The sequence below is a fragment of the Pongo abelii genome, chromosome 19, assembly GCF_028885655.2.
Source record: "Pongo abelii isolate AG06213 chromosome 19, NHGRI_mPonAbe1-v2.0_pri, whole genome shotgun sequence".
In the NCBI taxonomy this organism is placed as follows: Eukaryota; Metazoa; Chordata; class Mammalia; order Primates; family Hominidae; genus Pongo; species Pongo abelii.
This window is the reverse complement of record NC_072004.2, coordinates 42,801,651-42,817,381: the sequence shown is the minus strand read 5'-3', so window position 1 is coordinate 42,817,381 and position 15,731 is coordinate 42,801,651. Positions and strand designations below refer to the sequence as shown.

Sequence of the window (15,731 nt, the reverse complement as noted above, 5' to 3'; positions counted from 1 at the left end):
GCAGAAGGGCGAGCGGGGGCAGACTCTATGAGTCACCTCCCAGGCCTGGAGTTGAGGAGGGAAGCGCCGCCTCTCCTTGGGCCCCTTCTCTCCCCCTTTCCCCTCCCTGCTGGTTCCTGGCATCGCCAGATGCTGCGCAGCAGTCTCCGATTCCCCATCACCAATTGGGCTGGGTAAGGGTCCCTATGAAGGCGCAGCCGGGCATAGAGGTGCAGGGGACAGCAGCCTGGGGAGTCCCTATCTGGATAGGCTCCAGCCTGGGTGGGGGCGGTCCTGGTGCCCGGTGAAGCGTCAGAGGAGGGAGCCTGAGCGGGGCAACGCAGAGGGGTGGAGAGGAGGGGGTGGCGAGGGCGGGCAGCGAGGCCTGGAGCGGCCAGGAGAGGGGCGGGGGGCGGCCCTTCTCCAGGAATTTCCGGGGATCGTGTTACAGCGTTGGCGGAGCCCGAGCGGAGTGGGACTCAAGGCCCTGTAACCGGACTGGGCCCCTCGCCCCCTCCTCCAGCGGCCTGCGGGCCTTGGCAGCGCCGCCTGTGCCCACACTGACCCCGTGTGGCGGGGCCGCTCCGCGCCCCCGGGCAGCTCTGTAATGGTAGGGCAGCCTCAGCCCCGAGATGACGTCGGGTCTCCGCGGCCCCGGGTTATTGTAGGAACTATCCGGCCCCGCGTAATCGTAGGGTCTGCGCGGCCCCGGCCCCCACCAGACGGGACTCCCCGCCCCCAATTGGCGGCCGAGGAGTCTCCTCGCCCCAGAGTCATCTTCGGGACGCCCAGGGCCCGGGTGATTGTGGGCTCGCCCCGGCCCCGGGTGATTGTTTCATCTCCGTGGCCCGCGGTGGTCGTAGCGTCTCCAAGACCGCGGGCTCCCGTAGGGTCCCCGTGGCCCCGAGTTGTAGTCGGGACACCCCGGCCGCGGGTGATCGTCGGGTCTCCACGCGCCCGGGTCGCTGGCGCGGATCCGGCCTCGGCGCCTTCTCAGGGCGCCCTGCAAGGCCGCAGGCAGGATGAACATTCTGGCACCCGTGCGGAGGGATCGCGTCCTGGCGGAGCTGCCCCAGGTAGGCGCCGGGGCGACGTCGGGCTTCAGTCTACAGCCCGGGGTGTGGGCGGGGCGGAGGCGGCACCAGACCAGTTAGAGGACTGGGCCCAGACCAGTTAGAGGACTGGGCCCAGCCCTGCCACCCAGCTAGGCCTGGTGCTTCTGGGTGGTCCCTGCACTCCACCCCTACCCGGGCCGCTTGGCTGCGGGACAAGGGCCAGGAGTAGGAAGCTCCATTCTCTTCCATCCTTCCCACTAAGTGCCTGAGGAAGGAGGCCGCTTTGCACGGGCACAAAGACTTCCACCCCCGCGTCACCTGCGCCTGCCAGGAGCACCGGACAGGCACCGTGGGGTGAGTTAGGGACACCCACAACAAAGAGAGGAGGTCCCAGGAAACTCTGTAGTCATAGCGAGGGTAAACAACCACCCCCTTGGGGCTTCATTTCAGCCCCTACCAGCTATATGGTTATTTCCCCCTCTTTAAGCCCCTGTATCCTCTCCTTTTTTCCCAACAAGGTTGTTGTGAGTTCTATGAGATGGGGTTGGGTAGAAGGGTGGCAGCTGGATTCCTGAGTAGAGACTAAGGTGTCTGAAATGGGAAGGTGGTCACCTGCTCAGATCCCCACATAGCATCCATGGAGCCCCAGGGCAGGGGTCTGGCTGTGCTTACAGGGATGAGTCTTATTGTGGGTTTTAAAGGTAATACTGATAACAGTTGGCACCATTAATTAAGCATTTGCTGTGTGCCAGGCAGTGTTGGGTACTATCATTATTTTTATTGAATGGAAAAGTCCATCACTTAAGATATATCCTGATTTCAGAGACATTAAAATGCAGGGGGGAGGGTATCTTAGAATATAGGACATTTATCTCATTTTAACCTTCACAACGACCCAGTAAAATATATACTAACTTTACTTAAATGTTTAAACAGGCTTAGAGAGGCTAAATAACGTGTCCAAAGTCACACAGCTAATCAGTGTGAGAGCTGGGATTCAAATTCATGTCTCTCTGCTGCTGGAGCATAAAACACTCCTCCTCCCCAGCACATCTGTCCACGCAGCTGCCTGGGACACCTGGTGTCTATAATACCCTCAGCCTGGGTGCAGCTACCTTTCTGGACCTAGTCGGGAGCATTGGAACTCCCTAGGGTGAAAGAGCTCATGCCCGCTCCCCTTGCCCACTCTTGTGTCCAGCAGATTTAAGATCTCCAAGGTCATTGTGGTGGGGGACCTGTCGGTGGGGAAGACTTGCCTCATTAATAGGTAAGGGGGTGCTGGAGCTGAGCTGGGCAGGGTGGGGCCAAGCCTAGCCAGGTGGGCTGGCTCCAGATCACAGCATCTGGTACCCTCTCAGGTTCTGCAAAGACACCTTTGATAAGAATTACAAGGCCACCATTGGAGTGGACTTCGAGATGGAACGATTTGAGGTGCTGGGCATCCCCTTCAGTTTGCAGCTGTGAGTGCTTCCACACCCCTTCCAGCTATCCCTTCTCCCCAGCACCCACACCCCCCAACATACATACCTGTGCCTCACTCTTCCTTCCTCCCAGTTGGGATACCGCTGGACAGGAGAGGTTCAAATGCATTGCGTCAACCTACTATAGAGGAGCTCAAGGTAAGGGGCTGGGTGAGGTGGGGTAGCTGGGTCTCAGTGCACATGGCTTCTCATATGGAGCTGGAAGGATTGGGGAAATGAGCAGCAGTGAATTCCCTGTCAACCTGGGGCTGTTTCTGCCACTCTTCCAGCCATCATCATTGTCTTCAACCTGAATGATGTGGCATCTCTGGAACATACCAAGTATGTGAGCATCCTGCAATATAATGGGAGGCTCCGGGAAGAGAGGGTTCAGAACAGAGGGGTGGTCAGAAGAAGAATGCATGTAGGACCAGAGAGGGGGTAATTGGGCCTATGAATGTCAGCGGGAGGGGCCCTGCAGGCTCACTCATCCCTCACTTTCCACCTCCCATGGCAGGCAGTGGCTGGCTGATGCCCTGAAGGAGAATGACCCTTCCAGTGTGCTTCTCTTCCTTGTAGGTTCCAAGAAGGATCTGAGTGTGAGTGTGCCAGTGGGGGGACTTCCCAACTTGGTGAGGGAATGCCCCCCTCTGACTCTGGCCTTCCCTCAGACCCCTGCTCAGTATGCGCTGATGGAGAAAGATGCCCTCCAAGTGGCCCAGGAGATGAAGGCTGAGTACTGGGCAGTCTCGTCTCTCACTGGTGAGTTGGAGGCTTTAGGGCTCTGCTGTGACACTCTTGCCTGGCTCTCCTCTCACTGCTACACCTCCAGCTGTGCCCTGTGTCCCCAGACCCGGCACTGCCCCTGAGCACCTATCTGCTCCCTGTGTCAGGTGAGAATGTCCGAGAATTCTTCTTCCGTGTGGCAGCACTGACCTTTGAGGCCAATGTGCTGGCTGAGCTGGAGAAATCGGGGGCTCGACGCATTGGGGATGTTGTCCGTGAGTGCTTGCCTGGTTGAGGGTGGCAGGGGGCACAGTGAGCCTCCAATCCCTGCTTCACATATTTTCCACCCTTCTTTAGGCATCAACAGTGATGACAGCAACCTCTACCTAACTGCCAGCAAGAAGAAGCCCACATGTTGCCCATGAGGGCTGAGGAGACTGTTCAGAGACTGCCCAGCCCTAGGGCACTGTGCCACCCTCATTCCTCCAGAACTTGACCCCTGGACATTTGCACTGACTTTATCCAGACCAAAGAGCTGCCTCTTGGTGGCAGTATTCCCACAGAGGGGTAGCTGGGACCATGCTAGTCACTTCCTGCCCCCAGGCACCTTGCCAAAGACTGGATGCCCCCTACTCGTCAGGGGACTGTCCAGGGTGCCCAGTGGTAGTGGGGGAGAGTGTCTCTGTTCTTTTGCTCAGCCTGCTGGGCCCTTTGTGTATGAGGATGCTTAATGAATCCAGCCTCTCACTGTGCCTTATGCATTAAAATTTCTTTGTTACGAGCACTTTGGGGCTAGAGTTCTTTGTTGGGGATGATGGATGTGGAATGGGCATGACTGTGTGGCCATTTTGGCACTAGAGTCCCCTGGGGATGCTGTGCTGGCCATCCCTGGCCCCTGGGCAGGTTCAGGTAGGCTGGGAGCTGAAAGATCAGTTTGGGGGCTGCACTCGGCCCTCACTGGGTGAAGTCTGAATGGCTGGCTTTGAGAGCCCTTTCCCCTGATCCTTTCCCCACATGTGTCCTCCTACTTGGTGCTTATACCCAAATTTTCACCACTGGAGAATCTTTTTCTTTTTTTCACCCTTTTCTTGCCTTCCCTTTAAGAAATACTTTTCCAGGCCGGGTGCGGTGGCTCGTGCCTGTAATCTCAGCACTTTGGGAGGCCAAGGCAGGCAGATCATTTGGATTCAGGAGTTCGAGACTAGCCTGACCAACATGGTGAAACCCCCGTCTCCATTAAAATACAAAAATTAGGCCGGGCGCGGTAGCTCACGCCTGTAATCCCAGCACTTTGGGAGGCCGAGGCTGGTGGATCACAAGGTCAAGAGATCGAGACCATCCTGGCTAACATGGTGAAACCTCGTCTCTACTAAAAATGCAAAAAATTAGCCAGGCGTGGTGGCTGGTGCCTGTAGTCCCAGCTACTTGGGAGGCTGAGGCAGGAGAATGGCCTGAACCTGGGAGGCGGAGCTTGCAGTGAGCCGAGATGGTGCCACTGCACTCCAGCCTGGGCGACAGAGCGAGACTCTGTCTCATAAAAAAATAAATAAATAAAATAAAATACAAAAATTAGCCGGGCGTGGTGGTGTGTGCCTGTAACTCCAGCTGCTTGGGAGGATGAGGCAGGAGAATTGCTTGAACTCAGGAGTTACTATAACCATTAACTTTTCTTTGTTTTGTTTTTTTTTTTGTTTTTTTTGGTTGTTTATGCCATTAACTTTTAAATGGAGAAAGGTGACCAAGACCCTGGCTCCCTGTTGACATCTAACCCAGAGTTCCAGAGTAGCTGGAAGCACCTCAGACAGCTGGGTCAACAAAGGAGGACTTATGGCCTCGTGTCATCCTAGGAGGCTAAGGGGGTGTCCAAGTTAGAAGGCAGATTCTGGCTCCCAGTTGCCAAGTGCTCTGTCTGTTCCATTCCTGGTTCCATTCTCACCAGGATGGTTGGTTTTTCTGCACACTTCCCTTTTCCTGGCTTCCCCTCCCTCGCAGTTCCTAGACTCTCTAGAGCTACCACGGGAAGGAGGGTCTGGGCAGCAGCCCTACCCACTCCGGACTTGGGTCTGGAGGAAAGTGAAGGTGGGGATCAGGCAGAGCAATAGCAGCAGCAGCAGAGCCCCTGGATGATGGTGGAAAAAACAAGGTGTGGACCCCATCCTTTCTCCTCTTCATCCTGGCTTTGGAAGCTGGTGCCAAGAGAACTGGAGGGGTGGTGGTGCATGGAATGTCGGCGATATGGTGATAACTTATTTTCACACTCTCCTGTGATTATTTTTTCCATTTCTGTTCCCTCGCAGCACTGGGCTCCTCACCCTTGCCTTGCCTGTTAACAGATCTGTGTGAATCCAGCACCACAGTCCAGGTGTGGTGTTTGTGCTGCACCGGGTGTGGGAGTTCTGTGTTCCGTGTGCATGTTGTATTAGTCTGTGTGTGGTGAGTATATTTTGTGTGTGTGTGATATATGCATGTGCAGAGTGTGCATGTTGTACCTGAGGGCGTGAGGGGTGTCACTGGGATGAGGTTCCTATGAATGCAGCCTGCCCTGTTCTCCAGACTATCAGGATAAGCTTACGACTCTCTATAGGGCAGTATTGTCTCTAGAATAGGGTGTCCCATGGGGGCCAGGGGCGCGGAACGCTGCGGGGTGGCGCAGGGGCTGGGAGCCGACATCAGGTCCTCAGCCGGGAGTTAGGCCTTAGGAGAGGCCTGTGGGCGGAGAGAGCGGAAGCCCGGGCTCCACCAGAGGCGGAGGGACCTCGAAGCCCGGACGGTGGAGTGGAAATGGCGACGCCAGGACCTCCCTGGGCTCGGGATCCTCCCACCTCAGCCTCCCGAGTAGCTGGGACTACAAGTGCGCACCACTAAGCTAGCTAATTTTTGTATTTTTTGTAGAGATGGGGTTCGCTCCCTCGCCGGCGGGCAGAGGCGGGGCTGCGGCTGGGTTCCCAAGGGTCGGCGGGGCGGGGAGCAGGACGGGAGTGTGCGGTTTAGAGAATGGCCGGGGCGAGGCTATGAATGGGGCTGGGGGCAAGGCTCGTTTTAACACTAAGAATTGGGGCTACGATCTGGAGGCAGGGTGAAAATCTGGGGTTTGGACTGCAAGCTGGAACCAGAGATGGGTGGTGAGAGCTGGGCCTGTAAGGTTAAGGTCTGAGATAAAGGGGAAATCCTAGGGTTACAGGGGGAACAAAGAGGGGCCTGGGAGGCGCCGGGAGGCCCCGGATGAAGAACGCGGCTGACGCTGAGACCCAGCTGGGAAGACTACGCAGCCTGGAGCCGGGTTGGGGAGGCGGGCGGCGGCTGTGCCAGCATGAGGCGGGGTTAGGGGCTAGGCGGGGGCGAAGCCGAGACTGGAGTTCACGGCTGGGCCGAGGGCTCGGCCGGGCTGAGGCTCAGGGTTGGACTTCATGCAAGAGTCCTGTAGAGACGAAGACCTGGGCGGAGAGCGATGTGGGTCAGGACGACGCTCACAACTGCAAGATGGACTAAGGAAAAGACCGAGCCCAAGGCCTGCTCGTGGGATGACAGCAGGTGCCGCGGTAAGAGGGGCGGGGCAGGGGCTGGGGAGGGGCTGGGCAGAGGGCGCGGCCCGGCTCGCAGACTCCGAGCGGCGCACGCTGGAGGCCGGCAAACCGACAAGGGAGGTGAGCAAACCAACGAGAGAGGCGGGGCCCAGTGCTGGGCCGGGGCGGAGCTAGGGCCGGGGGCGGGCTCGCGTCGAGCCGCGGGCCAATGATTGAGGACTGGGGTCCTGAGGCCCTGCTGGGTCGCCCGCGGGTTGGGCGGGAAGTCTGGCTTCAGCCAGAGCTGGAACTCTTGGCTATCGGACTGGGTGGCACCGGGCGCAGGCCGCTGCCCTTGAAGCGCCGGCCTTGGCTGGAGCCCGTGGACCAGCGCCCACCCGGAAGCCGGGGCGGGAGCGGGCGGTTCCATCGACCCTGAGGGTGGACCAAGGAGACTGAGGGTTCCACGTGTGGCATCACAATTACCTCCGCGGCGGCGAGGCCAGACAGGCATTTCCAAGGAGACGCGGGCGCACTGCCCCTCCCTTGCTTCCTCCTCTTCCCTCCTTCCTCTCCTAGTTTCTTCCCTCCCTTCTCCTTCCCTCCCTTCCCGCCCTACTCCTTTCGGCTGCTCTGGTGCCCACCCCCAGTGCCTCGAGGACGAGGAGAGCTCCTCGGCCCCGCAGGACAGGGAAGATTCTGTACAGATGAGCATAACCTGTGAGTTCTGAGTTAGGCCTCTGTGCGCCGATTAACGCCTCACGGGGAAAGACGCCATAAGCCTCCCACTTTCTTTCACCCTATCACCCTCTTCATTCATTGTGTGTGTTGTCAGTCACTCCTGCTGCAGGAACTCTGGACTGCTGCTGGTCAGAGCTCTCCTCCTGTCCTCTGGAACTAAAGAGCAGATTGCTTTTCTCAGCTCTGAAGAGAGTTACTAAATTCGTCTCCCCCTTTGTCCTTCCTCCCCTCGTCTCCTTCACAAACAGAGCTGATGGGTGTCCCAGCTCTGGGGGAGCTAGTGGGTGGAGAGTAAACAGGCTCTGACTCCATGTGTGTGTTTTTTTTTTTTTTTTGAGATGGAATCTCGCTCTGTCGCCCAGGCTGGAGTGCAGTGGCGCAATCTCGGCTCACTGCAACCTCCACCTCCCGGGTTCAAACAATTCTCCTGCCTCAGCCTCCTGAGTAGCTGGGATTACAGGCGCGCGCCACCATGCCCAGCTATTTTTTTAAATTTTTTTTATTTTTAGTAGAGACGGGGTTTCACCATGTTGGTCAGGCTGGTCTTGAACTCCTGACCTCGTGATCCGCCCACCTCAGCCTCCCAAAGTGCTGGGATTACAGGTGTGAGCCACCGCGCCTGGCCATGTGTGTGTCTTTCATGGTGGTTCCTGAAACAGCAAGGTAGAGGAGTTTTGGTTCCTCACCCTGGCTGAGGCCCCAGCGGCATGACTTTAGGGTCCAGGGTGGATAAGGGAGGCTGTGGAGTCCAGATTGAGTAAAACCAGAGGGTGAGGAATTGGTAGCGTTGGAGCTGAAAAGAAGGTGCAGTAGGAAGTGACTGTGCCTCAAAAAAACACGTCCTTCCCGCTGTCTCACTCTGCTGCCCACGCTGGAGTGCAGTAGCACGATATCGGCTCACTGCAACCTACACTTCTGGGGTTTAAGCGATTCTCGTGCCTTGGCCTCCAGAGCAGCTGGGACTACAGGTATGTGCCACCACGCCTGGCTGATTTTTGGATTTTTAGTAGAGAAGGGATTTCACCATGTTGACCATGCTGGTCTCAAACTCCTGACCTCAAGTGATCCGCCCACCTCGGCCTCTCAAAATTCTGGGATTGCAAGCATGAGCCACTGCACCCGGCCTGGTAGGACAGGTTTTGCATATGGAGCTGAACGTGATTTATTTTATAAGACAGTCTCACTCTGTCGCCCAGGTTGGAGTGCTGTGGCTCTCTCAGCTCACTGCAACCTCTGCCTCGCCGGCTCACTCAAGCAGAATGTGGTTTTAAGGCTTGGCTGTGGGCCGGGCGCAGTGGCTCACGCCTGTAATTCCAGCACTTTGGGAGGCCGAGGCGGGCGGATCACGAAGTCAGGAGATCGAGACCATCCTGGCTAACACGGTGAAACCCCGTCTCTACTGAAAATACAAAAAATTAGCAAGGCATGATGGTGGGCGCCTGTAGTCCCAGCTACTCAGGAGGCTGAGGCAGGAGAATGGTGTGAATCCGGGAGGCGGAGCTTGCAGCGAGCTGAGATGGCGCCACTGCACTCCGGCTGGGGCGACAGAGCGAGACTCCGTCTCAAAAAAAAAAAAAAGGCTTGGCTGTGGAGCTTCACATACAGAATGACCTTGGTTTACAGGGGTGTATCCCCAGCCAACAGTACGTAGACAGGGCTGAAAGAGCATAGGCTATGGAACCAGGAAGACCTGGGTTTGAGTCCTACCTCTGCCGTCTATTAACATCTATCTTTGGACAAATTACTTATCCTCTCTGAGTCTCTGTGTTCTCATCCATAGAATGGGGCTGTGGTGGGGATTTAGAATCAAAGGCATATATTTTAGTTGAGACAGGGTCTCACTCTGTTGCCCAGGCTGGAATGCAATGGCGCGATCACGGCTCACTGCGGCCTCGACCTCCCTGGGCTCAGGTGATCCTCCCACCTCAGCCTCCTAAGTAGCTGGAACTACAGGTGTGCACCACTAAGCCAGCTAATTTTTGTATTTTTTGTAGAGATGGGGTTTTGCCATGTTGCCCAGGCTGGTCTCGAACTCCTGGGCTTGTGATCTTCCCGCCTCAGACTCCCAAAATGATGGGATTACAGATTTATGTCATTTCATTGGTGGATGTTGAAAACATGGAAGTTGATGAAGTTATCCAGGACATGCTTTTGTAGAGCCTTCTGAGGAGGTGACCAAGTCAGAACTCTTGTAATAACCAATTTAAGGCGTACAACAAAACAAGAGGAGACAGCAAAGGAGACAGGGAAGAACTCAAGAGCTGGTTAGAGAAGGAAGAGAAAGATGAGGTCTGCCATGGAAGCCCAAGGAACAGTTTGCAGAAGAAGGAGATTCATTGGTCAACAGGGTCAAGTGAGGCCGGGCGCAGTGGCTCACGCCTGTAATCCCAACACTTTGGGAGGCCAAGGAGGGCGGATCACAAGGTCAGGAGTTCCAGACCAGCCTGTCCAACATGGTGAAATCCCGTCTCTACTAAAAATACAAAAATTAGCCAGGTGTGGTGGCGTGCACCTGTAATCCCAGCTACTCAGGAGGCTGAGGCAGGAGAATTGCTTGAACCCGGGAGGCGGAGGGTGTGGTGAGCCGAGATCGTACCACTGCACTCCAGCCTGGGTGACAGAGCGAGACTCCATCTCAAAACAAAACAAACGAAAACGAAAAACAAAACAAAACAAAAAACAGCGTCAAGTGAGATAAGAAGCCCACTGGATTTGGCTACTGGGAAACTGCTGGTGGCCTTTGCCAAAGCTATTCAGATTGGGGGGCGGATGGCTGCCATGTTGCAGGTGGCTGGAAGAAAGAGGTGAAGACACTGAGCTCACTGAAGGTAGGGACTGGGCCGAGTGAAGCCCCTTTTCTAGTGCCGAGTGAAGCCACCCAACATATGTCCTCTGAATGAGTTAATCAATTTGGATTGAAAGGGGGATATGCAGTGGTAGGAGAAACAAGATTGACAAAGTGTTTTGTTTTATGATGTCTATAGCCTGTAAGGGGGGAAAAAAGAAGCCAGTAAAGAAGGAGAAGGTGTCAGTTCTGGCTGGGACCTAAAATATAGACGCTTTGGGCATGAGAAGGGAGGGACACCCTTTTCCCAGGCAAGCAAAGTTGATGAGGGTTGGAGTGTCCACAGATAATGGCGGTGAAATTATCTGCTGAGAGAAACAGTGGTTGTAGGAGTTTCCAGGAAGTGCTTAAAGTCATTCATTCATTCTTTTGTTCATTTAACAAATTTTGAGTACTTGCCGTGCTGTGGAAAACAGGAGGAGGAGCTGACCAGCGACTTGTAGGAGGATGACCAAGTGCCACTGAAGGCTTGCTGAAGACCCCAAGCAATCAGCTTCCCTTCCTTAAGCAGACCTCAAGTCCAGTGCCTCAAGGGATAAAGCTAGTTGTGGGAAGAAAAGGCAAAGGGGCAGACTCTGTCTTGTGGCTGCTAATGGCTGAGGGAGCTGCCACCCCAGTTGGAGGTCTGCTTAGGGTCATCCTCTGTCCAGGCTCCACACACCCTAGGACAGTTTCTGGAGCTGTCCCTCCTTGCCTAGACCCTGGCTGGCTCCTATTCATCACTCTAACTCTAGTGATGCTCCTTCCAAGAAGTCTTCCATAGTCCCCAGTCCTCCTTTCCAGTCCTGGTAGGTGGACCTTGTCCTGTGCTACCATTTCCCTGTCAGCATCTGCATCACATTACTGTCATGAACCTCCCGTGTCCCTCTCCCCTCCCCCTCTCCACTCCCCCTCACCGCCCCACCCCCCCACAACCCTTTAAGAGCAGGGACTGTTGTTTAATCTCTGCATCTCCAGGATGCAGCGAGGGCCTGACATGTGGAGCTTCTCGGGGTATGTTTGGTGAATAAATGGCACAGGGAGGGGGCTGCTGCCACCACTGCCACTCTGCTCTCTCAGATGTAAACAGGTTACCCAGATGGGAGAGAGGACATCTGCTGGCTGGTGTGGCGTCCAGCACTGATGTGTCTATCTTCTCTGAAGGTGGGTCCAGGAGACCTTTGACCCAGGGGGTCCTCATCACCCCTCACCTGGGAAAGCTGACACCTGATGGAAGCTTGGTCCTGAGGCAGGGAGGGAGGGAAGTGTGGTCCCATCCTCAACCCATCCCCTACAGATGCCAGAGGGGACCCCTTTCTCAAGGCCGCAATCACCCCATTCGTTTGTATAGAACTTTATGGCACATAAGTATCTTTGACATATGTGAATTGAGTCCGCACAACAACCCTGCAAAATTGGTATGACCACCATCCCATTTTGTGGATAAGGAAATTAAAGGCTCAGAGAAGTAAAGAAATTTGCCCTAGGCCACCCGGCTAGTAAGTGACAGACCCACAACTTGGGCTTAGGCCTGACTACAAGTTCAGGGCGCTTTGCCACTATGCTGCCCTTTGGCCCAGCTCAGCCGTGCCGAGGAAGGCCGAGGTGGTGGTGAAGTTTCAGGGTCCTGCCACACACCCATGCCTTCCTCATCTTCCCGGGGGATAAAGGGTACAAGAGGGGAGGAGAGAGACACAGATCACCCATGGGTCAGCGGTGTAGTGAGGACGCAGGACTTCACAGACTTGTGTGGGGAAGGGAAGGAGGAAGAAATGTGGGTAAGCCTCAGGCCAAGCTGCTGCACTGTGAGGCCACTTGGACTCACACCCACAGCCTGGGCTCATTCCTGGCTGGTGGCCAGTATCAGGTCTCACCCTAGTTCCACTCCTCGTGGGGGCTGGCAAAGGCACAATCCTCGGCCTGTTTGAGGGTAATCCAGCCACAGCACCCCAGGCCACTGCCTGTTCCCTCCCTCCCCTAGGGGTGCTGGGGAATCCGAGGTAAGGTCCCTTGTCCTCTGTCGGGTGAGTGAGATTCGGGGCTGTGAGAGGCGCAGAGTCGCCTCATGGGCTTACCTTTGAGATAGCGGCCTGAGGGGACAGCCGGGCCTTAGGCAGGGTCAGAGGTGAGGCAGTGGTGGTAGACTGGGGAAACTCTCCTGTCTTCAGGACTGGCATTGAGCTGAGCAACAGAGGTGGGGGGCCTTTCTCCAGGGCTTTTCCCTAACCCCAAATTCTCACCCCAGCAGCTTCTTCCTGTGCCTGGGAAAGGGGATGTGGTCTCTGTGCTGCCTAAAAGGGTGCCTAGGCTGGGGGTGGGTCATTCGAAAGCCTGGGGCTCTAGGGACTGGGGAGAGTGTGGGAAGGTGCTGAGTGAAGAGCAGGGAAAGGATCAAGAAGGGGGCATGGGAAGGGAGAGGAGTGAGAAAGGTGTCAGGAGGGAGAAAAAAAGGGGCTTGAAGAAGGGAGGAGGGGGAAGTGGGGAGGGAAGGATGAGTCAGAAGCTAAGGAGCATGATGCAGGCCTTAGCTCCTGGCCAGGCTGTGAGAGATCAGCGCGGGCCAGGGCAGGTGTAGGAACTGAGGATGCTGTGGCTCTGCTGCTCCTGGGACTCTGGGGTGCCATAGCAGGAGGGCTTTCTCCTACCAGGCGCCTTGTGGAGCAGGGCTGCCACTCATTGTGGGCAGCTGGGTGAGGGGCAGGCAGGAGCTGGTGGAGGCCTCCCACTGGAGGGAGATGAAGAAGGAACAGGGAATCACAAGACTGCAGGGGGCTTGGTAAGGGTCTCCTGTGTATCAGACATGGAACCAGACATTTTGCTGAGACATGGGGTTACTCTGGGGTCAAGTTACTACTACTGAAGCAGAAACACTTCTTGGGGTGGACAGCTGGTGGTGGCAGGTGAATTTGGTGAGGTTTTAGCTTGAGCTGTGGGAAGACCCAGAGGTCTGCGGCTGCTACTGATGACCCAGACCCCTGCCCCCTCAGGTGACTGCAAGGAGCCTGAGAAGTGCTGCTGGAAACACAAGCAGTGCACTGGGCACATCATCTACCCTTTCGCCTCTGACTGTGTCCGCCACAGCCTGCACCTACACTCTGTCAACCACTGCAACTGTAATTCTAGGTGAGGGCCCACCCCCTTGGGGGACCCATGGCAGAGCCAGGTCCGAACTTTCATTGTGGTCTCCCCTTCAACCTTTGGTTTGCCTCTTCAGCTTTGAATTGGTGCTGCCAGCCCAGTCCCAGCTCTGCACACCTTGCTCTGCTCTAAGAGAAATGGGGAGGAGGTCTGTTGGCGGCCTGAGGCAGGCCCAGCAGAAGCCCACTGTCCCTCAGGTTTCTGGCTCTGGGTCCCTGGGGGAGTGATGGGAGCCAGGCTGAGAGTCCCATGTGTGGCAGGCTGAAGGACTGTTCAGAGGATAGCAGCAGCTCGCGGGGCGCGGGCCCAACCTGCTCCCATGTCATCGAGTCCCCTTGCTTTGAGCTCACACCGGAGGAGGAGCATGTGGAGCGATTCTGGTATGGCTGGTGAGTGAGCCCCGGTGGGCTGATGGGGAAGGGGCCTCTACAGGGCACTGCCCCCAACTCTCTGTCAAACTTCCCCTGTCGTCCCTCCTCCCAGGTGCAAAAGCTACAGACCTGTCTCTGTGGCAGTGATCCACCATCCCCTCTACCATGAGTATGGGGCAGATGATCTAAATGAAGAAGAGGAAGAGGAGGAGGAGGAAAGCAAGCCCCCCATCCCAACGCAGGTGGGGCCCGCCACCGTCTCCCCTGACCTAGCCACCAGCATGGCCACTGGTACCCCTGACTCTGCAGCGCCCATCACCATCTGGCGCTCTGAGAGCCCCACCGGGAAGGGTCAGGGCAGCAAAGTGATCAAGAAGGTAAAGAAGAAAAAGGAAAAAGAGAAAGACAAGGAGGAGGAGATGGATGAGAAGGCAAAGCTGAAGAAAAAAGCCAAGAAAGGCCAGTTGACTAAGAAGAAAAGCCCGGTTAAATTGGAGCCTTCCCCGCCAGACGCGAGCCGATCATTAAGCCCAAGACAGCTGGCCAGGATGTCCGAGTCCAGCCCAGAAAGCCGGGAAGAGCTGGACAGCGAGGACAGTTACAATGGCCGGGGGCAGGGAGAACTGTCCAGCGAGGATATTGTGGAATCATCATCACCCAGGAAGAGAGAGAAGAACATAGTCCAGGCCAAAAAGACAGGGGCAAAGCCCTCACAAGCCAGGAAGGTAAACAAGAGAAAATCTCCCCCAGGATCAAACCCCAACCTCAGTTGAGGCCAGGGTGGTCAGGGTGCAGAATAAATGCCATCGAGCCTGTGGCTGGCCCTCTGCTGCTGTTCTCTCCCTCCAACCTGGCTGTTTGTTGCAGGGCAAGGGGTGGGCTCAGGGCTGCAGGGGTTTCTCAAAGGCAATCTAGCTTTCACAAAGGAAGCCCATGGGAAGGCAGGTGGGAAGGAAAGGAAGGGGCACAGCCCTATTTCTTCCTACCTGCTAGGACAAGGTGGAAGAGTGCATCTGGGGTGGGAAGGAGGGCTTCCCCTCTCTGCTGGGAGAGACCGGGCTGTGTGAAATCCACTTATGGGACAGGTAGTACTGTCTGCAGTGATACCCCCAATAAACGGAACTTTTTAACCCCCTCTGTGCCACTGTGCCTGGGCTTTCCCTCCTCTAAGTGGCTCTGCAGAAGGTGCTCGTGGTACTACCAGAGACTGACCTTCCCAGCTGGTGGTCTAGCTCCTCCCTTGTAGCCCTTTTGTGCTGAAGGGAGCTGACTTGAGTTCCTGGCAGAGCTGACCCCTTCCCCCAGATCTTGATGAAGAAAAACAAGGGGAGTGTGCCACATCTGGGCAGCAGTGGCCTTTTCTGACTTCTCTGCTGAGCCCCAAGCAAAGGAAAGGGAGCCCCACTCTCCCAGCATTGACTCACAGAGCTGTGAGACGAAGCCCTTGTGCAGAAACAGGGATGGCAGGAGTTCAGAACAAAAAATGCAGTGGGGCAGGAACACCTTACTGCTGAGAGCTTGCCAGAGACCAAGACCCAGCTGGGAAAAGGGAAGAGATGAACGGCAGAGGCTCAAGTTGAGAAATCCAGATTTACTTGTGGCCTTTTCTCCAGGATGCCAGAGAAGACCAGCAGGCATGGGTGGATGGGGCAGCTGTGCTGTGGGTGAGTGGGTATAATAATATCGGGTAACATTTGCGAGGTACCAGGCATTGGGCCAAGGAGCTTGCACACGCTGCCTTGGTCCTCACAGCAGCTGATGAGGCAGGTATCACTATCTCTATGTTACAGGTAAGAAACCCAGCTGAAAGCCAGCAGGAACTGGCACAGGGTCACCCAGCTGGGAAGTAGAGCAGGGATGTGCCCCAGGCAGTCTGATGCAGAAACTGCCTCTAGTCTATGAATCTTTGCCTCTGATGGATCAGAAGAGGGAGT

The 15,731-nt window shown here is 56.1% G+C and overlaps 2 protein-coding genes across 36 annotated transcripts; both read left to right on the top strand.

The window, feature by feature from the left end:
• The first annotated feature begins 12 nt into the window (after positions 1–12).
• On the top strand, positions 13–4,004 carry RAB34 (RAB34, member RAS oncogene family). 16 transcript variants are annotated; one of them, XM_054536553.2, is made up of 11 exons: positions 13–173; positions 977–1,055; positions 1,297–1,388; positions 2,236–2,301; positions 2,393–2,494; positions 2,589–2,653; positions 2,785–2,836; positions 3,012–3,069; positions 3,166–3,256; positions 3,388–3,495; positions 3,578–4,004. In XM_054536553.2, exons 1-11 carry the CDS (start codon positions 28–30, stop codon positions 3,643–3,645), a joined length of 927 nt encoding a protein of 308 aa, XP_054392528.1. In that variant the 5' UTR covers positions 13–27; the 3' UTR covers positions 3,646–4,004. The 16 variants fall into 16 exon arrangements, with proteins under 16 accessions (XP_054392528.1, XP_054392527.1, XP_024090787.1 ...); XM_054536552.2 differs by having other exon boundaries at positions 3,012–3,093; XM_024235019.3 differs by lacking the exon at positions 13–173 and having other exon boundaries at positions 432–1,055; positions 3,012–3,093.
• Positions 4,005–5,829: 1,825 nt separating this feature from the next.
• Positions 5,830–14,633, top strand: PROCA1 (protein interacting with cyclin A1). 20 transcript variants are annotated; one of them, XM_054536527.2, is made up of 5 exons: positions 5,830–6,759; positions 11,369–11,452; positions 13,276–13,411; positions 13,687–13,815; positions 13,910–14,633. In XM_054536527.2, the coding sequence occupies exons 1-5, from the start codon at positions 6,669–6,671 to the stop codon at positions 14,568–14,570; spliced, it is 1,101 nt and encodes a 366-aa protein (XP_054392502.2). In that variant the 5' UTR covers positions 5,830–6,668; the 3' UTR covers positions 14,571–14,633. The 20 variants fall into 20 exon arrangements, with proteins under 20 accessions (XP_054392502.2, XP_054392507.2, XP_054392503.2 ...); XM_054536528.2 differs by having other exon boundaries at positions 6,223–6,759; positions 13,687–13,806; XM_054536524.2 differs by having other exon boundaries at positions 6,405–6,759; positions 13,624–13,815.
• Positions 14,634–15,731: the final 1,098 nt, after the last annotated feature.

Coding starts and splice junctions, on each gene's coding strand:
- RAB34 (XM_054536552.2), top strand. CDS start 28: ATGAGTCACCTCCCAGGCCTGGAGTTGAGGAGGGAAGCGCCGCCTCTC. Junction 1,389..2,235: donor CACCGGACAGGCACCGTGGG/GTGAGTTAGGGA, acceptor TGTGTCCAGCAG/ATTTAAGATCTCCAAGGTCA. Junction 2,495..2,588: donor ATCCCCTTCAGTTTGCAGCT/GTGAGTGCTTCC, acceptor CCTTCCTCCCAG/TTGGGATACCGCTGGACAGG.
- PROCA1 (XM_054536524.2), top strand. CDS start 6,669: ATGTGGGTCAGGACGACGCTCACAACTGCAAGATGGACTAAGGAAAAG. Junction 6,760..11,368: donor GGATGACAGCAGGTGCCGCG/GTAAGAGGGGCG, acceptor CTGCTCTCTCAG/ATGTAAACAGGTTACCCAGA. Junction 11,453..13,275: donor TGTGTCTATCTTCTCTGAAG/GTGGGTCCAGGA, acceptor CTGCCCCCTCAG/GTGACTGCAAGGAGCCTGAG.